Source organism: Harpia harpyja, chromosome 1, assembly GCF_026419915.1.
Source record: "Harpia harpyja isolate bHarHar1 chromosome 1, bHarHar1 primary haplotype, whole genome shotgun sequence".
NCBI lineage: Eukaryota > Metazoa > Chordata > Aves > Accipitriformes > Accipitridae > Harpia > Harpia harpyja.
This window is the reverse complement of record NC_068940.1, coordinates 52,688,664-52,706,493: the sequence shown is the minus strand read 5'-3', so window position 1 is coordinate 52,706,493 and position 17,830 is coordinate 52,688,664. Positions and strand designations below refer to the sequence as shown.

At 38.9% G+C, this 17,830-nt stretch overlaps 1 protein-coding gene across 7 annotated transcripts in view; it reads left to right on the top strand.

The window, feature by feature from the left end:
• TRAK1 (trafficking kinesin protein 1) overlaps positions 1 to 17,830 on the top strand; it is a 138,883-nt gene that overhangs the window by 19,755 nt on the left and 101,298 nt on the right. For 3 of the 7 annotated variants that reach the window (XR_008236262.1, XM_052794266.1, XM_052794342.1), the window contains exon 1: positions 6,353 to 6,484. The exons of 1 other annotated variant lie outside the window; for it this stretch is intronic. Coding sequence is in view for 5 of the 6 variants with exons in the window: in XM_052794266.1 (XP_052650226.1) it covers positions 6,399 to 6,484 (86 nt within the window). In the remaining variant the exon portion in view is untranslated. Of the gene's footprint in view, positions 1 to 6,352; positions 6,485 to 17,830 lie in introns of those variants that run through there. 3 more of the 7 variants (XM_052794274.1, XM_052794355.1, XM_052794364.1) reach the window with 2 other exon arrangements.

Below are 17,830 nucleotides of genomic sequence, written 5' to 3'. Positions count from 1 at the left end.
TACAGTACTGAGCATGTTACTGCTTCAACTCAGCAGTAAAAAGAGAAACTTAATTGTGTTCTAAATAAGTGAAGCTCTGAAGAAGCAAATCTCCCACTCTCTTTCCCTCCTCCTCGTTTAAAACTAGATCTGCTGGCCCATCAGGAAGGGGTTTATATTTCTTGCTCATTTTCCAACTGTCAAGCAGAGTATGTAGTCATGCTGAACAAAGCAGCAACATTCCTGGATCCTTTTAATGATGTATTCAGAACTCCAGTGCCTCCTGATTTAATGAGTACAGTGAATGTGTTCAGAACTAACAAGAGCATGCTCATTAAACAGCAGTAAGTTAACTGTCCTATTCTCTGCTAGCAATCCAGGTCATAATTAAATGGTGCCGTATCTGAATACAGTACTGGGCTGTCAAATGGAGAGGTTAGATGTTCTGTGGGTGTGTGTGGTTAGATAGGATTGTTGGAGTATAAGTAATTCAGCTTAGCTTGCCTCACTGATAGGGCTACTTTTCTTGGTGGGGACTTGGTATTTACAAGTCCCAACCAACCAAAAAGTTTAAACTTAAGCAGTTAGCCAAAATGTTAATTTAAATTGTCTTTTAGTTTGTAGCTTTCAGTTTTATATTCTACTGCATTGTACTGTTACTGTTGTGTAAATCCAAAGTAGCACAGCTGTACTAACTGGATTTACTGGACTGTAACTGACGGCAGAATTGGACCCTTGGTTGACTTGACTGCTACATAAACTCAGTTGTACAGTCCTGATGGCCAGGTGGTGACATTTGAAAAATGAAGAGATCACTTTAGCATTTCGGATTGGCAGATGTGAGCTGAACAAAGGGTTATCCTGCCTAGAGGCATACGGGAGCTTGTTGGAATTGTCTTCAGTGATGTTAAAATACAAGTAGCAGCTGAGTGCTCATGCAAGATATCTACCCCCAAAAGAACACTTACCTTAACTTTTCGTGCAATTATGGGTGAAAGCATAAATATTGAATACTTGTCTTTGCTTTTAATCTGATGTCTATTCTGAAATGGTTTGGTTTTAATAGTTACAAGCAGTATGTAATAACAGATTTGGAGGCAGAGGGAATTTGGGCCTGAGGGAGGGATAGCACCTGTATGCTGTCTGCTTTTCTACTGGCAACCTCCTGACACTGTTTTGGGGGCTTTTAGCATAATCAGGATGACACCAAGCCAATTCTTATTTAAAACCAGCTGATAATCTATTCAGTTTGTGCTGTCTGTCTTTCTTTAAACTGATTTCAGAAAGAACCCATACAGTCCTTAGTACCTGTTTGCCATCTGGAACAGCAGGCTCCTGCATGGATAGAGGCAGATGTACTGAATATCTGATGCAGCCTTCTGCAGCTGCTGCCCGTTACCACAGGCTGGCTGTACCTGGCTCTGATCTTTGTTCCTCAGCCAGTCCCAGCAGGTCCCTGGCATGGGTGCCTGTGTAAGTCTATCAAACGTATGCTTAATTCTCTAATAAATAATCATTAAAGTTTGCTTCTTTCCTCTTTTCCTGAAGAGCCATTTTCATTCAGATACACTGAGTAAGCATCACTCCTTGTCTTCTACATCTGTCCTTTTCCGTTAATACTGAACGGTAAGGTTCCTTTTAAATGTAAACTTACTGCTTTGTTCATGCTGGTGTGTATTGTAAAACCTAAGCATGAATTGTTTGATGTAATTCAAAGGAAGAAAACTTGCACACTCCAGAGTAAGGAAGAACTTGTTCTTTCCACCTTTAAATATGAAGAATGAGCCACAGTGGTTGATCCAAACTGGAAACCACTTGTTCGCTTGGGGTGTCATGTGGAGACACACTAGCAGCTACTGGTGTCTTGTATAATGTGGGGATGTGTGTAGTGAGCGCACTGCTTGTAGAGAAGGAGGACGGAGGTGGGGAGGAGACTTCAGTTTTTCTTTGTTTGGCTTGTTTTCATTCTCAGTAGAACTTTCCCTGCTGGTGTCTGGAACAGGTGAATTCACCTGCGTGACCTTTTTGTGTAACTTGTTGATGGAGGTGTGATGGGTACTGCCGTAGGGACACCATATGAAACTGAGGCATGGAGTGAAGTTTTGTAATCTGGTGCTTTCTACTTCTGCCCCCAGGGTTTTTTCTCTATATATTATGCAGATTGGTAAAAGGCCTGGGTGTTCTTCAGTGTGTGTGTTTGGGGGGGTGGGGATGGTGGTAGTTTTGAGGGTTTTTTGCGGTGTAGGATTGCCAGGGCAGAAAAGGACTATTGGGGAACAAGCTGCTTTTGTTTTATTCTTATTTCTGAGGTTGAATTGCTTTTCACTTTTTTTAATTCTAGACCACTAATGCGCATTAGACGAGGAGGGAAGTGGAAACAGTTCCTGTGTTACAATGCTCAATGCTATTTTTGCAAGATCTTAAATATTTCTACACTAATTCTAAACTTTGTATTGTGGCTTATAGCTTTCTTATAGTAGCCTTATAACTTTTAATATTAAGACAATCTACTACTCTGCCCATTTGCTCAGAGAATAATCTGCTGTTTGCTGACTGTGCCTGGGTATCTGAAAAGCTGAGACACATTTCAAATGTTCTAGTTCTGAATAATAATTTATCCTGCCTACGTACAGTGTTTTCAGAGAAGCTGCAGGGGAAGGATTTTGGATTGAACGCATTTTTGCTTGTGTGGGTGTAAAAAGGCGGTGCAGGGGATGTTTCTTCACTGGAAAAATGATCCACAGTTTTCTCTGTAAACTTTCTTGGCCCATCACTTCAGTCTGGATCTTTATACCCACCATGCCTAATAGCAGTTACTACAAAGGACAAACTTTTGTTACCTTGCATTAGTAAAACACTGGTTATTAGCACAGACAAGCTATTTTCTTCCTCCAACCTCTCTTCAGGTTATCTTTAAAGACCATGACCTTTTCCTTCCTCACCATCAAGCTAAGAGGTAGTGAAAGTTATATTACAAACTTATCAGATAAAATGGTTTAGAAATGTTGAGCTGCAATACGTTGCAGGTAAAGGAAATCAAGAAATTTTGTGCTTTGCATGTAGGCTTATTATGAGTGTCAGATTTTTTTGGTTGGTTGTTTGGTTGGGTTTTTTTACCATAGCAAATGGACTATCAAAGAATAGATGTGCCAGATGGTAGGCTTGAGGTACTTCAAATACCTCTGCAATACAACCATGAAGCAGACAGTCTTGAGGATATACAGTGTGAGTAGATGGATGATGTAGGTCCTGCAGCACTGGATTGTTCCTACTATGGTGGCATAATGTTTTATGGGTGGGCAGGAGACATCTAGTTAATGCCTTGAAGCTTTGGAAGTCGTATATAGTATCAGCAAGGTGACTCTTCATAAAAATCTGTGTGTAAATAGCACCAAATAACTGTTTGCTTGTTGCTTATACAAGTCCTAGGTTTATATTTTGCAAAATCTGGGGTGATGCCCAGGTGTCCAAATCTGTCATTTGCTGTTCTCCCTTTTGTTGTTATCTTTTTGTCTTCCCATTCTTCAGGAGCAGAACTCATTGCACTTCTGTGAGAATTTCATCTCTCTGCATGTACTGCAAGTACCTTGGGTAAAATGTGCTTTGGGATTTACACATGCCTTCTGTTCTTGTAAATTAAGAAAAAAAAAGGGGGGGGGTGGAGGAAGCTGATCATTCAGTAACAGTTTACCCAGGTACTGCTCAACAGTGTCTTGATGGAAATTACTTTTCCCATGTGAAAGTCAGATAAATAGTTGATGATTCCTTTATTTAACAACAAATCAATTATTTAAATTGGAATGGAGTAGAATGCCTTGAAGGTCTGAGGTATACTGCTCTGGCAATTCATGTCCACAGTTGCATACAACGCAGTAACTTGTGTTTCAGAATAAACTTTGCCAAATAATAAACCCAAGCAAATCTATACAATGTTTAGTAGCCAGTCAGCTGTAGAGTTAAATCCTGATTTATCTCACTGGATATTTAACAGTGACGTAGTCTGGCAAAGGATAAATAATCTTACTGTCAGTTCATTCTTGATTATAGTGTCAGCAAATCTTGCTGCTGCCGAAGACGCGTAGGCAAGGCAGATGGAAGATGACAATTACATAGACTCATTGGGAAACCTAAAAGAAAAATGTTGGTTGAAAAATTCTTAGTTCTCAGAAAAAGTAAATTTTGTAACTGAAAAATGAATGAAAACAAAAAATGGATTTTCACAAGATACTTTGCCTGTTGTGATTACACGGAAACATCTGTGGAAATCCCAACTTGTACACAAGGGGTATGAACAGGAAATCTTTCAGTTCTGCATGTTGGTGAAAAGAAACATTTTTTTCCTCTGCAATTTTGGCCTTTAAAAGAGTATTTTATTCCCTTCCCTGACCACTAAAGTGCTATATTTGCATATTGCTGTGAATGTTAGTTCTGGATTGTCTTTAACTGATTGCTGAAGGCCTACTGCTGTATTTCCTTCCTTCTCTTTCTTTTTTCACTCTTGGAGAAGAAAGGGAAACTTTTTGTTGTTGTTGTAAAATTATTTTTCTGTATCTCTGTCTTTTAAAGTTCCATGGTACTGGAAAATAATTATCTCCCTAACAGTGGAACTAAGTGGTATAAATAACTTGGGGATGGGAAGATGTCGTCTTTGAAATAGGACAGGTACAATTGTTTTTCTCAGTGAAAAGTTCTATGTGAAATATTTTCATTCGTTATTACTTTAAGTCTTGATACTTCACTCTCAGGCTTAAATTTCATTTCTGCTATTGCAGGTGTTTGTGTTCAAGCTTAAGATGAAGTATAGAAGTGCACATGGGAATAGAATTACATTTGCAAATGTAAATCACCTCATCAAATCCACCGTTCACCATATGGTGAATTTCAGTCTACTGTAATCACAGCCTGATACTCATAACAGTTCTTGCACTTTAATACGTTAAAACTGCATGAGTTAGGACTGTTGTGAAGCAGGAAAACAGTGGTGTGAACAGGCACTGGGAATATCTGCAGCTTCACTGATAAAGTAAATGACAGCTTATGTATCTTAAATGCTGGGCATTATCCAGGCATACAGTTATGCTCACTCTTGAACTGAAGAATAATGAGATGACTGACTGCAAATCAATCTGAAAACATGCACGAGTTTAAAGGATTCACATAGTAAGAAGACAGTCCAAAATGAGGAATCTTCTTTTGATTAGGGTTGGGTTGTCAGCATGCAAAAGCTTGATGCAATAGGAAGCACTGTAAATAACAATCCATGTAGGTGTGAGCCTTTTGAATAATTATAATTGAACTTTTAAAAAAATCTAGATAGTTAGACATGAGTGGAAAGGTAACTTCTAATAAGATCAGATGAGAAATGCTTAAAATTGCATTATCCTTTATTTTGTCTGAAGGAGCATCTGGTTTTGAAAAGGTTTTGCAGGTAGGGAGTTGCATTTCATATCTACGAAGATTCAAAAGTTTGTCATTGGTGCGGACTTACCCTTGGAAGAAAATGTTTACGCATCCTTTGTTTTGACACTAAGAGTTGGATCAGTCCACAAAGAGAATTGCTACTGGGAGAAGAGATGGCTGCAATTGCAACTTGTCCTGAATGTGAGGGGACAGGAGGCTGTTTGAGAAGAACTGTTGTGATCTGTCTTGGAGGAGAAATTAAGAAAGGAAATTGCTCAATAGTTTTCTTGAGGAATGATAAATTATTTCCAAATTCTTAAAACTCAAAACGTTGTTGAGGTGACAGCTCATGCACTATATAAAAATGCCATTTTGAGGAGGGCAAAGTTCGTGACTGGCTTTCCTTTGGAGAATTTCAGTGAAATTGGGTTTAATTTGTGGGAGTACTCGTGTGATTGCCAGATGAGCTCGTAGCTCTGTTCTCTCATCAGTGTTTCAAGACTTGCAGCAGAAAGCCTTAGTCTTTGGAAATGTATGCAGTTTTAAAGTACTACTTTGTTTTGCTCTATAGATAAATCTTACTACTTTTGTGAAGACTCTGGAAACATTTTTGTAGTGTTTTCATGATGGTATACCCTTCCCTGTTTATGCTTTCTACGTGATGTTTAAGAGGAAAAGATTTGCTCACACCTATTCTGTCCAGAGGATGTTTGCGTACAGTTGTCTATACTGGTCTGTGCTCAAACTAAAAGATTTTTGACATGGTTAGGAATGTAGGCATTGTAAAACGCACTCAAAAGAGCGAGGTTTTACTGCAGCAGACTGAAAAGAGGAGTAGTCTAACCCTTTCTTTTTCACTCAGTTTGGTAGTTTGTGTAACTGCTCTGCCAAGAGAGGGTGAGGAAACTTGTGCGTGAGCCAAAGTTACAATCGCATTCAAATGACCTTACAGCATCAAGAGCTCTTCATGTGAGGGAAACACAAATAGCAGCGACACTTACAGTGAGCCTGCTAGCCAAATGGTGAAATTCTGGAGGGGAAAAGGAGGCTCAAGAAAAGAAGAATGCTGTGCAGATGATCAAGAACAAAAAGAGTTGAAAACCAGGTACAGCAATGGCTGCTACGGAGCTGTAATCCCCCAATACTGTTTGTGTCTCTTAGAGCTTAGCTTTGAATGTGGTATGTATGTAGTGTGTGTGCAGAGGCGTTGCTAGCCATGTTTTAAATTGGCTCAGACAAGGGAAGAGAGAACATGGCAAATGCTGCTTTAGTACTTTTTGGTTTCCCTTACTCTGCTGTTTAGTTGAATGCTGTTTTTCAACTATTGCACTGCATAACTCTGCCTGGCCTCTTTCTCCAATAATGCTGAGCTGAGCTGCTCTTGTGTTGTCAGATGTGGGTTTTGTTCTGGTGGGGCAGGGGAAAAGACTTATGCTTTCATGTGCAAAAGTAGGGCATCGACAGTGTACTGTGCTTGAATGGTCAAGGATCACTGTTCACTGTGGCTACTTTCTCCCTCCCTGCCTCAAGGTCTAAAGTTAGTCCTAGTAAACTGCCATGTTACTTAAAATGCTGCCACCATAAGATTTTTTTGAGAATAAACCAGAAGGAATCTGAGATAGCTAATATTTTTAAGGTTACAGATGAAACTGCTTTGGGCATCAGGTATCTTAAGTTGTGATATTATTATTAAACAAGTGTTGGGGTGGGAGCAGGCAAATTGGTGCAAACAGAATTACTTGCATAGTTTTGCAGGCTTTTGACTGCAAAGAAACTGCAGTTATTATTGTCCTATATGCCTAGGACAATTTGTTGGTCGCTGATTTCTATTGGCGATCCTGGGCAGGAAATGTGTTAATATTTATATGCTGTGTGTATTAATCTTTGTATATGCTGATAGATACTTTGGTAACTTTAAGCCTGTTTACTGAAGTATGCTCTTAGTGATGCCTGTCTAACTGGTATCCTGGACTTCATTCTATTGTTAAAATGGAAATTCCTACAATATAAGGAGCTTAGACATGAGTGTTTCCCTTGAAACACAAGATAACTTGTGCTGGGGATGTCGTCATTTTATGAAGCTCATTTTCTGGATGTGGTTTGAGTTTGCTTTTCTTATCTGTATTTAAATTTGAAACTAGAACTTTAAAATAAAAAAGCAAAATGGTTAAAAACTAATGCATGAGTTTTGGATGGTAAGAACTATTTTCTTCATAGAACTTTTCTTTAAGAATAATTTTTAAAATCTTGATGGCTCTGAAATTTGATTGCAGTTGGAGAGTTATGTTCTTGTGTTCTGGTGGCTGGAAGGTAGGAAAGCTATTTGGATATCCCCCCAACATTGTTACTGTGAGTTTCTTTGCTTACCAATTACTTTTAATGTAATAATTTTCATTGCTATAATCAAATGAGGAACAACTCTTTATAATTTACTAATTCTTTTCAATACTCCACAACTTGGCTGTGTCTGAACTCTGTTAAAAGAATGAGTACATTTAGTGAATTTTTAAAAAATTTGCAAATGCTTCTAATCAAGTTAAAACAAGAAATCAAGTTTAACTTTATTTTTTACATGCTCTTTGTTACAAAACCCATTTCATCTTAGAGCCAAAATAGTTTAAAGGGCTTTTTCATCTTTGGGAGCTTTTAAGCTTTGGAACAATGTCCATAATAGCTGTTTCTTGCTCTGTGATTGACTGACTTGAAGGAAGCTGACTTTTCTTAATGAAAAGCTTTACATCTTAAAACTTTGGAAAAATGCTTTGGACTGGCATTACATGCCCCGCCTAAAATCCTTAACACACTCAAAAATCTCAGTGCTACAGTTGTTTTTAGACTATTGTAGGAAAGCAAAGGGAAGGAAATGAGACGTTTTGTAGAATTGTTAGCATCTGTAACGTGACTTTGCAAATTATGGGAGCGTAAATGTAGTTGGACAGAGATAGAGTTCATATTGGGCAGAAAGAACACCCTTCTTGTTAGCTCTTTTTACTCTCCTCCTTCTCTGTCCCTACTAGTTCAGGTAGGATTACATTGGAACTGAAGGGCACTTAAATTCTAGTCGGAGCCCTTGTCCACAGGGATTAGACTAAACGAATCTAAAGTGTTCTTGAGTGAAATACATCTGATGGATTTTTCTTGTTCATTTTCATATGGCTCACTTTTTCCTCTTGTAAATTCCTGTTTCAACCCCTGATAAAGAACATAAATGTACAGTGAATAGAAAGAGTTTGTATTCTCCCTGTTCACTTAACTTACCCACACTTCTGGTTTCTTTCTGTTAAATCTGCTTCCAGTGGGGCACTTATATTCATCACAGAGTGGCTCAGAATTTGTCACCACTTCTTTTATTTATCTCTGAAATACAGAGGGACACCTGCCTTGCACAGGTGTCAAGCAATTTTCAGTTCTTGTGGAGAAAGTCTTTTTGAAGGAATATGTTAAAATCAGAAGTATTTTCAACAGGATTTTATTTCTTTTCAAACCTCCCCGCCCCTCTGCCTTTGTGTATCCCCATGTGTTGCTGTTTAATGTATGTACTGCTATGGTACAGACTGCAGTGGAAATCAGTTTTGTTTCTTTCTGGTGAACTGTCCCCCAAAACATGGCATTAACACAGATACTAAGAAGAAAAGTTGGAGGCAGAGGAAACTTATGTGAAAGGTGCTGTTAGAGACTGCCCTGTAGGCAGGAGGTCTTGTTCAGTGAGCAGTCTGGTTCTAAAATATTTGAAGGGAGCTTGGATAAAAGCAAAGGATAGGTCTGTACTAAAACCTGCAGTCTTTGCAGACCATCAAGAAAACAGAATAACTTAATCTTAATTAAGGCTTTGAACAGAACTGAAAGTATTGGGACTAATTTATAATACATTTACTAGCCTTCCTAATTAGATTTTAGTTGGAATTATTCTGAGACAACTTGTTTCAAATATGAAATTAAAGACTGAGGTGGATATGTGGCCTTTTAGAGTAGTACAGCTTGCCTTCAAATCATCATGGGGCTGTACAGGAATTACTGGAAAACCTGAGGATTAGAAGTGATAGGAGTGAATTTTACCTTGTGGTTTCCATGTTGTTAGATTTTTTAAATACTGAAATTATTTCCTCATCAACTGTGATACTGTTCCCTTTGATCCCACCTCATTCTGAAATCCTTTTTCTCTGAAAGAGATGAAATATGCTTCCTGATGTTATTTGACTTCACATGTATAAGTTTTCATCAGAAAGCTGGAACTGAAGGTGAAAAACGTAGCTGGCCAGAAACTTTCAATACAGGAGATGCAGAAAGAATAGCTGCCTAGTTAGGCTCTAAAAATCATGTGAACTTTAAGCCACTCAGGAGCTTAATTTAGTGGAAGACTGGCCTGAGAAGCTTAATATAGATAGCTCAGATATCATGTGGAAACTCTAATTTAGACATGTATTGATATAAGAGACCTTGAGCTTATTTTTATTTGTTCCTGGCCAGATTGTTTGTTTGCTTCCCTCCCTTAACCCCGCTCTTTATTCTCAGGAAATGCAGTACATTGGCAACTGTCAACTGCACAACTACACCTAGCTGTACCAGGGAGAGTGAAGGAAAATTGGCCTTCCGATACTGGCACTTGTTCTGGTTTAGCCAGTTTCCAGTGTAGTCTTGAGTAAACTTGTTTGGTCCTGCTCCTGGTAACTGTGACTGGGAAGGTGAAACAAGTAGTGGCTCTGGTCAGGGTATCCTTCTGCTTGCTGAGAAGTGTTGGTGACTTTTGAACATGGCTTTTCCTTTTCTTCCTGTAAGTGAAGTTCTTGAAGTGGTGAGAGAGACAACAAAAGTGGTAGGGAAAATGCTTGTCTCAAAGTTGAGAGGAAAGCAGGTGAGGTAATGGAGATGCGTCACCCTCTCAGTGCCCTCCTTCCAATGTAAAACAAAAGAAAACAAACTTGAGTTTAAGTGTTTATCTTGAAATGGCAGCCTTTAGATCAGGCAAATTCTTTGCTCTTCTCTGCCTCTTAAAGAAAGATGCAAGTTCACTGGGATTTTTACTCTTTTTCCTTTTTTTAAAGTTATGCCTAAGCACTAGTTTACTTGTATGTTTCCCAATATTGTAACTTCAAATTATAGCTATTACACCAACAGCACAGTAATTTTTAACTCAGTTTGGAAAACCTCTTGTTTCTGGCGTGGTCATTAACATAACATCAGTAGGAAGGCCATAGTGTGACTGATGTGACTTGCCCTCTGATGAAAGTGTCATGGGAAAAACAAATGGACAAATGGATTCCCTGTATGTTTACAGTAGCCATGGAAAGTTCTGCTTTGCTAAAATCTACATTAAGCTAAGGAAAAAAAATCCACCCACACTCTAAACCTTTACTTCAAAAAAAATTGATGTTTTCAAGTATCACTTCAATTCTCCACAGGAATTTATTTGGGGTAAAATCATACTGTTGGTCTGGAAGCAGCTGGGGATTTTAACTGTACAAGAAAAAAATATTTCTCAAGCATGTGTTCAAAGTCTGGAGTAGGTGTTTTTGATATCACTCCCAGACTTCTTAAAATTACAACCCTTAATGCAGTCACAGTTTATGACATGTAACCGTACTTATGGATCTGTAACTTCATAACCAGAGGTTCAGTTTGGGAGGTATCATTATGAAAGCTACTGTTGTCTTCCATATGAAGAATTAAAATACCTCAACATCCTTACAAAAACAGAGATGGAGTAAATAGGACACCTTCATGTTTAAAAACTTTTTAAGTTGATGGTGAAGGTTTCCCTACTTAAATTATCTGTAAATAAAGCTAACTTCTCTGAACCATATAGAATAAGGTTGGGAATGAGTCAGACCAAGGCTCTTTGTGGTGGGTTGCCCAGTTTTTGCTGTAATGACGCAAAAACTCTGTTGTTCCATCCATTTTGAGTAAGTCACAGTACTGTCCTCTGGTAGCAGTGAGTGGTGGAAGTTGCAGAAGTTTGTGGTCTATACAGGGAGGACAGTTTTATGTATGAAGCTTCAAAGTCTTGCTAAATTTTTCTGTGTCTTTCTGAGAGATGGCAAGTTCCTTTTGAGTTAAAAATTCTCAACTCCAGGTGCTGTGAGTCAAGGTGATTTTTTTTTTTTTTAAGATGTCTTGAAAGTTTTGGATGGCACTTAAGCATAGTGATACAGACTTAAGCAGAATGCCATTTTATGCAATATCTGAAGATGACCTACTTCTTGTCATGTCTCCGTTACATTTGCCTTTACCATAATTTAAAAGTAATTAGAATCTATTGGTTAGCATAAAACTAACTTTGTGAAGGGGGAAGAAGGGAAATATAAATATTTTGTCTTTACTGAACAATATTGCATTGCTTTGCAACTGACAAATGACCATCTCAAGTATTTGAGTGAACATCTATGTGAAGGACAGCCTCAATCTCTATGATTCGTTTGTATTAGAAGTAGGTTGTGTTACAGCTACCTCCAAAAATGCAAACCAAATGTTTTGATGTACAACTTTTTTGAACACCAGACCAATCTCTTATTCCATTAAATTCTTGCTGTTAAACTAGAGAACTTGCTTCTAGAGATAAAAAGGAGAACAAGCAACTGGGTATTTTTGGTGCTAAAGCACTCTTTCATTTCATGAAGTGCTGTCAAAATTATTCTCCCTTCTCAAGGTTTGATGGAAGCATGCCTCGCACACCTTTTTGAGGCTCTTAACTGGTCTTTAATTCTGTAGCTCCAAACTTTGGGTAATGAAGGATCTCATGTTCATTTTTCATGTAGTGATCTTAGCATGCAATGAAGCAACAGAACCCACAACACAGGTATCCACACAGAAGTGACCTGGGCAGGCCTTTTAATCCCTCTGTCTGCTTTATTACTGTTTTATAGTGAGAAAAAAAACCTTCGAGTGTTGAGAGTGTTGCACTTGCCTACAAAAGGTTACGTACGTTATTACACATTGCTTATAAAGACCTCCAGAGAAACAACCATGGAAAACTGCTGAATTGCAAACTAATATATATTTAAGTGTACTTCGGGTTATCAATGTGTTTCTAGCATATTCAGATTTTACAGTCAGTGTTGCTTATAATGCAAAAAGACATTTTCAATACAATTTTTTGAGATTGCCTGTAAAGTAACTGTCACCTGGGAGGGGGGGGACGGATGACGACACACACCATGTTCTGTCTGTGATGGGCATGGATGGGCATGCAGTAAAGGCTTCCCTAACTCGACAAACCATTCTTTAGTCTGCCTCTTCAGTCTCTCATGTCATCAGACTGAGCTATGCGGCTGTTACTAGCTCTGCAGAAATGTTTTCTGCTGATAATGTACATGTCTTGTAGTTGAGAAGCTATTTTTAGCAGTCTGGTTAGACTCTTAGAGTCACTGAGGGACAGAGTCCTGGCAGAGAGCTGTAAAAGGGAGCTGCCAATGGTTTAGAATGGGAAAGAGGAAAAAAGGTACCTTTCATTCTCAGTTGTTTTGTGTATTTTTGACTATGTTGTTCTGTCCTGGTAACTTGCGAAGAAAAGGCACATTTCTCGGGTTTGTTAGCTTGTGTTCGGCTAGGAATAATCTCTTGTGTTACTGAGGGAAAATAAGTAGAACTGCAGGGGTGGAAACTTGTTTTTCAATGTGATGATGTTCAAAGGCTGTCAGGATCTCAACAAACTGACACGTTTTAACTAGAGTGATCTGAGAAGTGCTGCTCTTCACTATGTGTTAGCGGAAAGGCTCTGACCTGAGACAGTTTGGATGAAGTGAGAGTTACTAATTTGTGCACTGCATTTGCTTATATGCCAGACTTTTTCCTGATTGCACAGTAACCAGGGAAGGGTGATGCAGACAGCAATGCCACTGAAAAAGGACAATGTTATAAATTGTGGAACCTTTAATTTGACCATGATACTCAGCTACAGGCAGCTTTTTAATATTTAAAATTTGATATTTAAAAAAAAACTCTTGTGAGCTTCAATTTGATCTATTTTATTCACAGAACTGTTACACAAAAAGACAGCTGAGGTAGAAAAATAGCACAAAGCACAAGAGGGCCTACCAGTTTACAGATTTATGTGCTGCATTATGAACTCGGGGCAGAAAAGCTGCTGTTTTTTCCTGGTGGCAGAATAGCTGGTGAGACTCCCCTAAATGGCATTGCTGTGCTTTTCCCCTTCCTCCCTTCCAACTTTTTCTTGTTTTTAATGTGTGTTTTGTTTTAGTGCTAAAGTCAAAGGTCATCCCCAGTGTTTCAATCTCCACGTGCATGGCTGAGTGGCTGTGTTTTTCTTCACTTTCATGTTTATCTTTGCAAATAAGATCTGCAGGTGGAGAATTTAAAACGGAATTCAAAGCTGTTTGGGATTTCTCTAAATGACATACCTGGGAACGCTGCCACATAGCAGAAGCATTTCAGTGATGTGTATTTCATTGCTGTGGCGACACCAAAGATAACTTAGGGTAGGCTGTGTCAGTTGTTTCATAAAGTAAAGTTCCATGCAGTTGAAGGTTTGCAGGCATGCTGAAGTGAAAGATCAACCATATCTCTTCTTACTATTTATTGTTAGGTTTTATATGTTCCACCATACTATCTCTTCAGACTGGGGTAGTGTCGTCTACCTCGTATGGAAAAACTTTTTTTTCCTTTTCTCTCAGTTGAAAATAACTTTCAAAATGTTTGTCTTTCCTCTGGCCAGTCAGAATGGGTTCATGCTGAATGTCATCTTTCTTCGTTTTGGCTGGTACGTGTTGGTCCTCTTGAGACTTTTGTATGGTGGCTGACTTTTGTGCTACATGTGCAGTCTTGCAGATTTTGGGGGGCTTAATCTGGTGGTGCAACTTTGCCTATGTAGGATGTTTATAGGAAAGTGCTATGGCACTTCAACTTTGTTGGGTCAAGTATTTTCTGCCCACTGTCATGTAGAACATGTGAGATACTCTGGGTAATTTACAAACTTGCTAAGGTAAAGTTCAGTTTTATTTTTACAGCTGTTTGTAATTTGTCTGAAGAACACAGACCATAATGGTTAAAACCTGGTGGCTATGGTGGTGCCCCTTGTCTTGCAGCAAGGGGAACTGACAATGAATGCAAACTGTACTATGGTAGCTAACCATGAAATGTTTGGTTTTAAAGACTTGATGGCATACATATCTCTGTTGCTGAGCCTGGTGGCTGTGCTAAGGAATGTCAGAATGATGTGGCCAGTGTCCTCTCTAGTTGCCTTTTACTTTGCACTGTGAATGACCGGGCAGCACTGTGCAGCTGTGTTGTCTGCAGGTATGTTTGGAACAAGGATAGAGCATGCTCAAATTCTTTTCCTGACTTCATCCTGTAGGAAAATATTCTACCACTGTGCACCAATGTGCGTCTACATTATTTTAACCAGAATTGTAAAAAAAAAAAAAAAAAAAAAAAAATCCCAGAACTGAGTAGAACAGATTAATGTATCTTCAGTGACATAGTTGTGATGCATGACTGCAAAACCAAGCTTCTTATCTAATAAAAATAAACTTGTGCAAGGGGAAAGAGAAAAAATCTGCCTGAATTCAGAAACCTGCAGCTAAACACCATGCCAGTAAATCATATATGCACTCTAGTAGCAAGAAAATGTTCTTCATTGTTCTAGCTATATGTCTGGGGTTTGTATGGTTTCTTAATTGCACTGTAAATTGGTATCTCTGTATAGAGGCCTTTGAAAAGCTAATGAACATCTCTGGTCTTTGTTCAGTACCTTCAGGTCTGAACACAATGTAAAGATTGAGGAAGAATGGAGATCTGTGAAATGACACTGTTATGCGAAAGTTCAAAGGAGAAAACTTGCAAAAATCCCCCCAAAATGTAGTGCCAGTTGTTAAGTGATCTGTGGTCTGTTGCTGGACTTGTTTTATGTTGCTTTTTTCCTACCTCACTGTAGATGTAGCATGGATTATCTGAAACCAGTGGGAGTTGTAAAACACCCTTCTGTTCCATATCGATGTGGCTGTATGAGCACTCATTTGGCTGTGGGAGACTCTATAGGTGTATGCCATGTTGTTTCCATGCAGTTTCATGGGATGTTCTGGGACAACCAGTCTATTATCTGGCCCTTCTGGCATATTGTGCAACTGATTTTAGCCTAGAAAGTCATGGATCCAAGTCAAGTTGCTGGCCTTTTCCTCCCACTTTATTAAAAACTTTTGTGTTTCTGCTGCAGTTGGTTGTAGGTAGAGTGAGGCTGAGGAAGACAGCATTTCGGCACTGGCTCATCCCACTGAGAGTGGCATGCCTTACTCGAATTGCACAGAGATTGTTTGGGCTGTGGGCAGCGGCTATGCAGGCGTCTGGTGTGGATTTTGGTGGCTGTGGAGTCTGGACTGAACAGCAGCTTTGGAGCAAGGGCACGAGCAGCGGAACTGCAGACCTACAGTGAAAACCTGTGGATCTGTTAAAAGAAAGAGAAGCTCTAGGCAGATTCTGGTGCAGCTTGTCACTGCCAAGACGTTCACCCCAGAGTGGCTGTGCTAGACTTACTGCTGCTTAAAACCTGGCTGCCTTTTTAAACTGTAGGACAGTGGCTTATTTTGGCCATGACATGTCAGTTGCTGGTGTTGGTGATGATGGAAGTTTACAAGGGAATTATTGCTAGGCCTGAGTCATGGGAAACTTACTGTGCTTCCTGTTTTGGCCATGGAGATTCCAGCCTAATGCTGAATGTCAGTAGGGTATTTTGATGATGAATTTGTATTTAATAATATAAATGAAGTATGTGCATGCTATTTTTTCTTCCTTTTCTATTTCCATGGTGAGGGTCAGGTGTGTGAAAACTGAGCTTCAGTGCTGTGGGCCATGGGACCTTACAGAGACATAAGAGCACACAGAATAAGAATGGAATATTATAAAGCAACAATTTCAAAGTGATGGCAGAACATTTTACTGAGGAGAACAGAAAATGGTTCTTAGTAGTAATTGGGGGTTGTATCTTTGCTGAACCCTGCAGTTGGTACAGGTGAATAAACAGTATGTTTCTGAAAACTGAGTCTGGATCCAGAACAGCAAGGGAAGTAAGGGTGGACTTTCTGTACCCATGTCTCTACTCTGCAGTAGGAATAACTACAGTGTTTAATTCCCTGCATCCTGGTAGGAGAAATACGGCAAGTTTCTCTTGGGGATACAGTCTTGTCTTTTCCTTGAACTGTTGCATGAACTGTTTGGACTGATACATCCTTCTGACCAAAAGGATGACCAAGAATTTGTTAAACAAGGCCAAAACTGTTATTTGTATGGGGCAAGTGATGGCATGGAGATCTCTGCCGTTATTGGGCAGATACACTGTAATATGTCACATTGCTTGTGCTTAAAGCATGACTAAGTTTAAATCAAAAGCTTTTCTACATGAACCATAGAAGGAGTTAAACAGGTTGACTTTGTTTCAGGGAAGTCAGTTGTAGAATATAGAAGTATTTTTCTTCTCTTTTCTAATTCTCTTTTCTAATGATGTGATGTGCAGCCCTTTCCAAGCAAGTTCATTTTTCCCTGTCCCACACTTAAATTGCAAGGAAGTGCTCCCCAGACCTTCTTCAGTAGCAAGGAGAGTTTCATATTCTCTCTTGACAGTAAAAAAGATGTGATAAAGCTTTAAGGTCTGATGCTAGAACATATTGTACAGAGAACCTAAAATTAATTAAGGCTAAATAAGGAAATTGAGGGTGCGCAGTCTTAAAGCACTTTTTAATGTTACTGGCTTCAGCTGTCAAATCTTGGCTTCTTCTTACCTTTTTTAGCTCAAACAACAGTTTGTATGTCAAATGAGCAATCTACACAGAGAATTTACAAAGTAGGTAAAGAAGTCTTCCTTTCAGGAAATCCTGTGTTTATATTTAGGATTGTACTTGTAGGCCTTACTTTCTATTTTGCTTGTTGATCTAGAAATCTGAATCTTCCACAACTCCCTTGACATAAACTTGCTTCTTTGTGCACAAGCAAAAAGTGTGGAAGTCTTTAAAATAGTCAGACAATTACTTTGGCTTTAGTGATACTTTCCTATGGTGTCAAAATTTATCATCTTCTTCAAATGTAACTGTGGGTACTGAAAGTCCAGAACATGTTCCAGTCTTAAATCTGAGTAAATATTAGCATTATTTTGAGGAAACTGGGTATTGGGAATGATAACTTTGCTTGTGATAGAGTATGTACATGAGTCGAGGAAAATGAATCCTAATTGTGCTTCTGAGGCTGATAGGACCTTTGCCAAATTTAGATCATGAAAAAACATTTTGAAGGAAGAAATTTCGAAGAGAGGCTTTCTTTTAAACTGTGCATGGGGAATATTAGTGATATTTTTATATTTTTTCAGTTGAATGAAGTGCTTCAAATGCTGGGTTTTCCAACCTTGTAAACCTACGTGTTGTTCTGTGCACTTTCACCTTTACCATGTGTCTGTAGTATTTTACCGAATTTGTCCAGTTTCTCCTATTGCCCGAGCAAGGGTTGCTTTTGATGC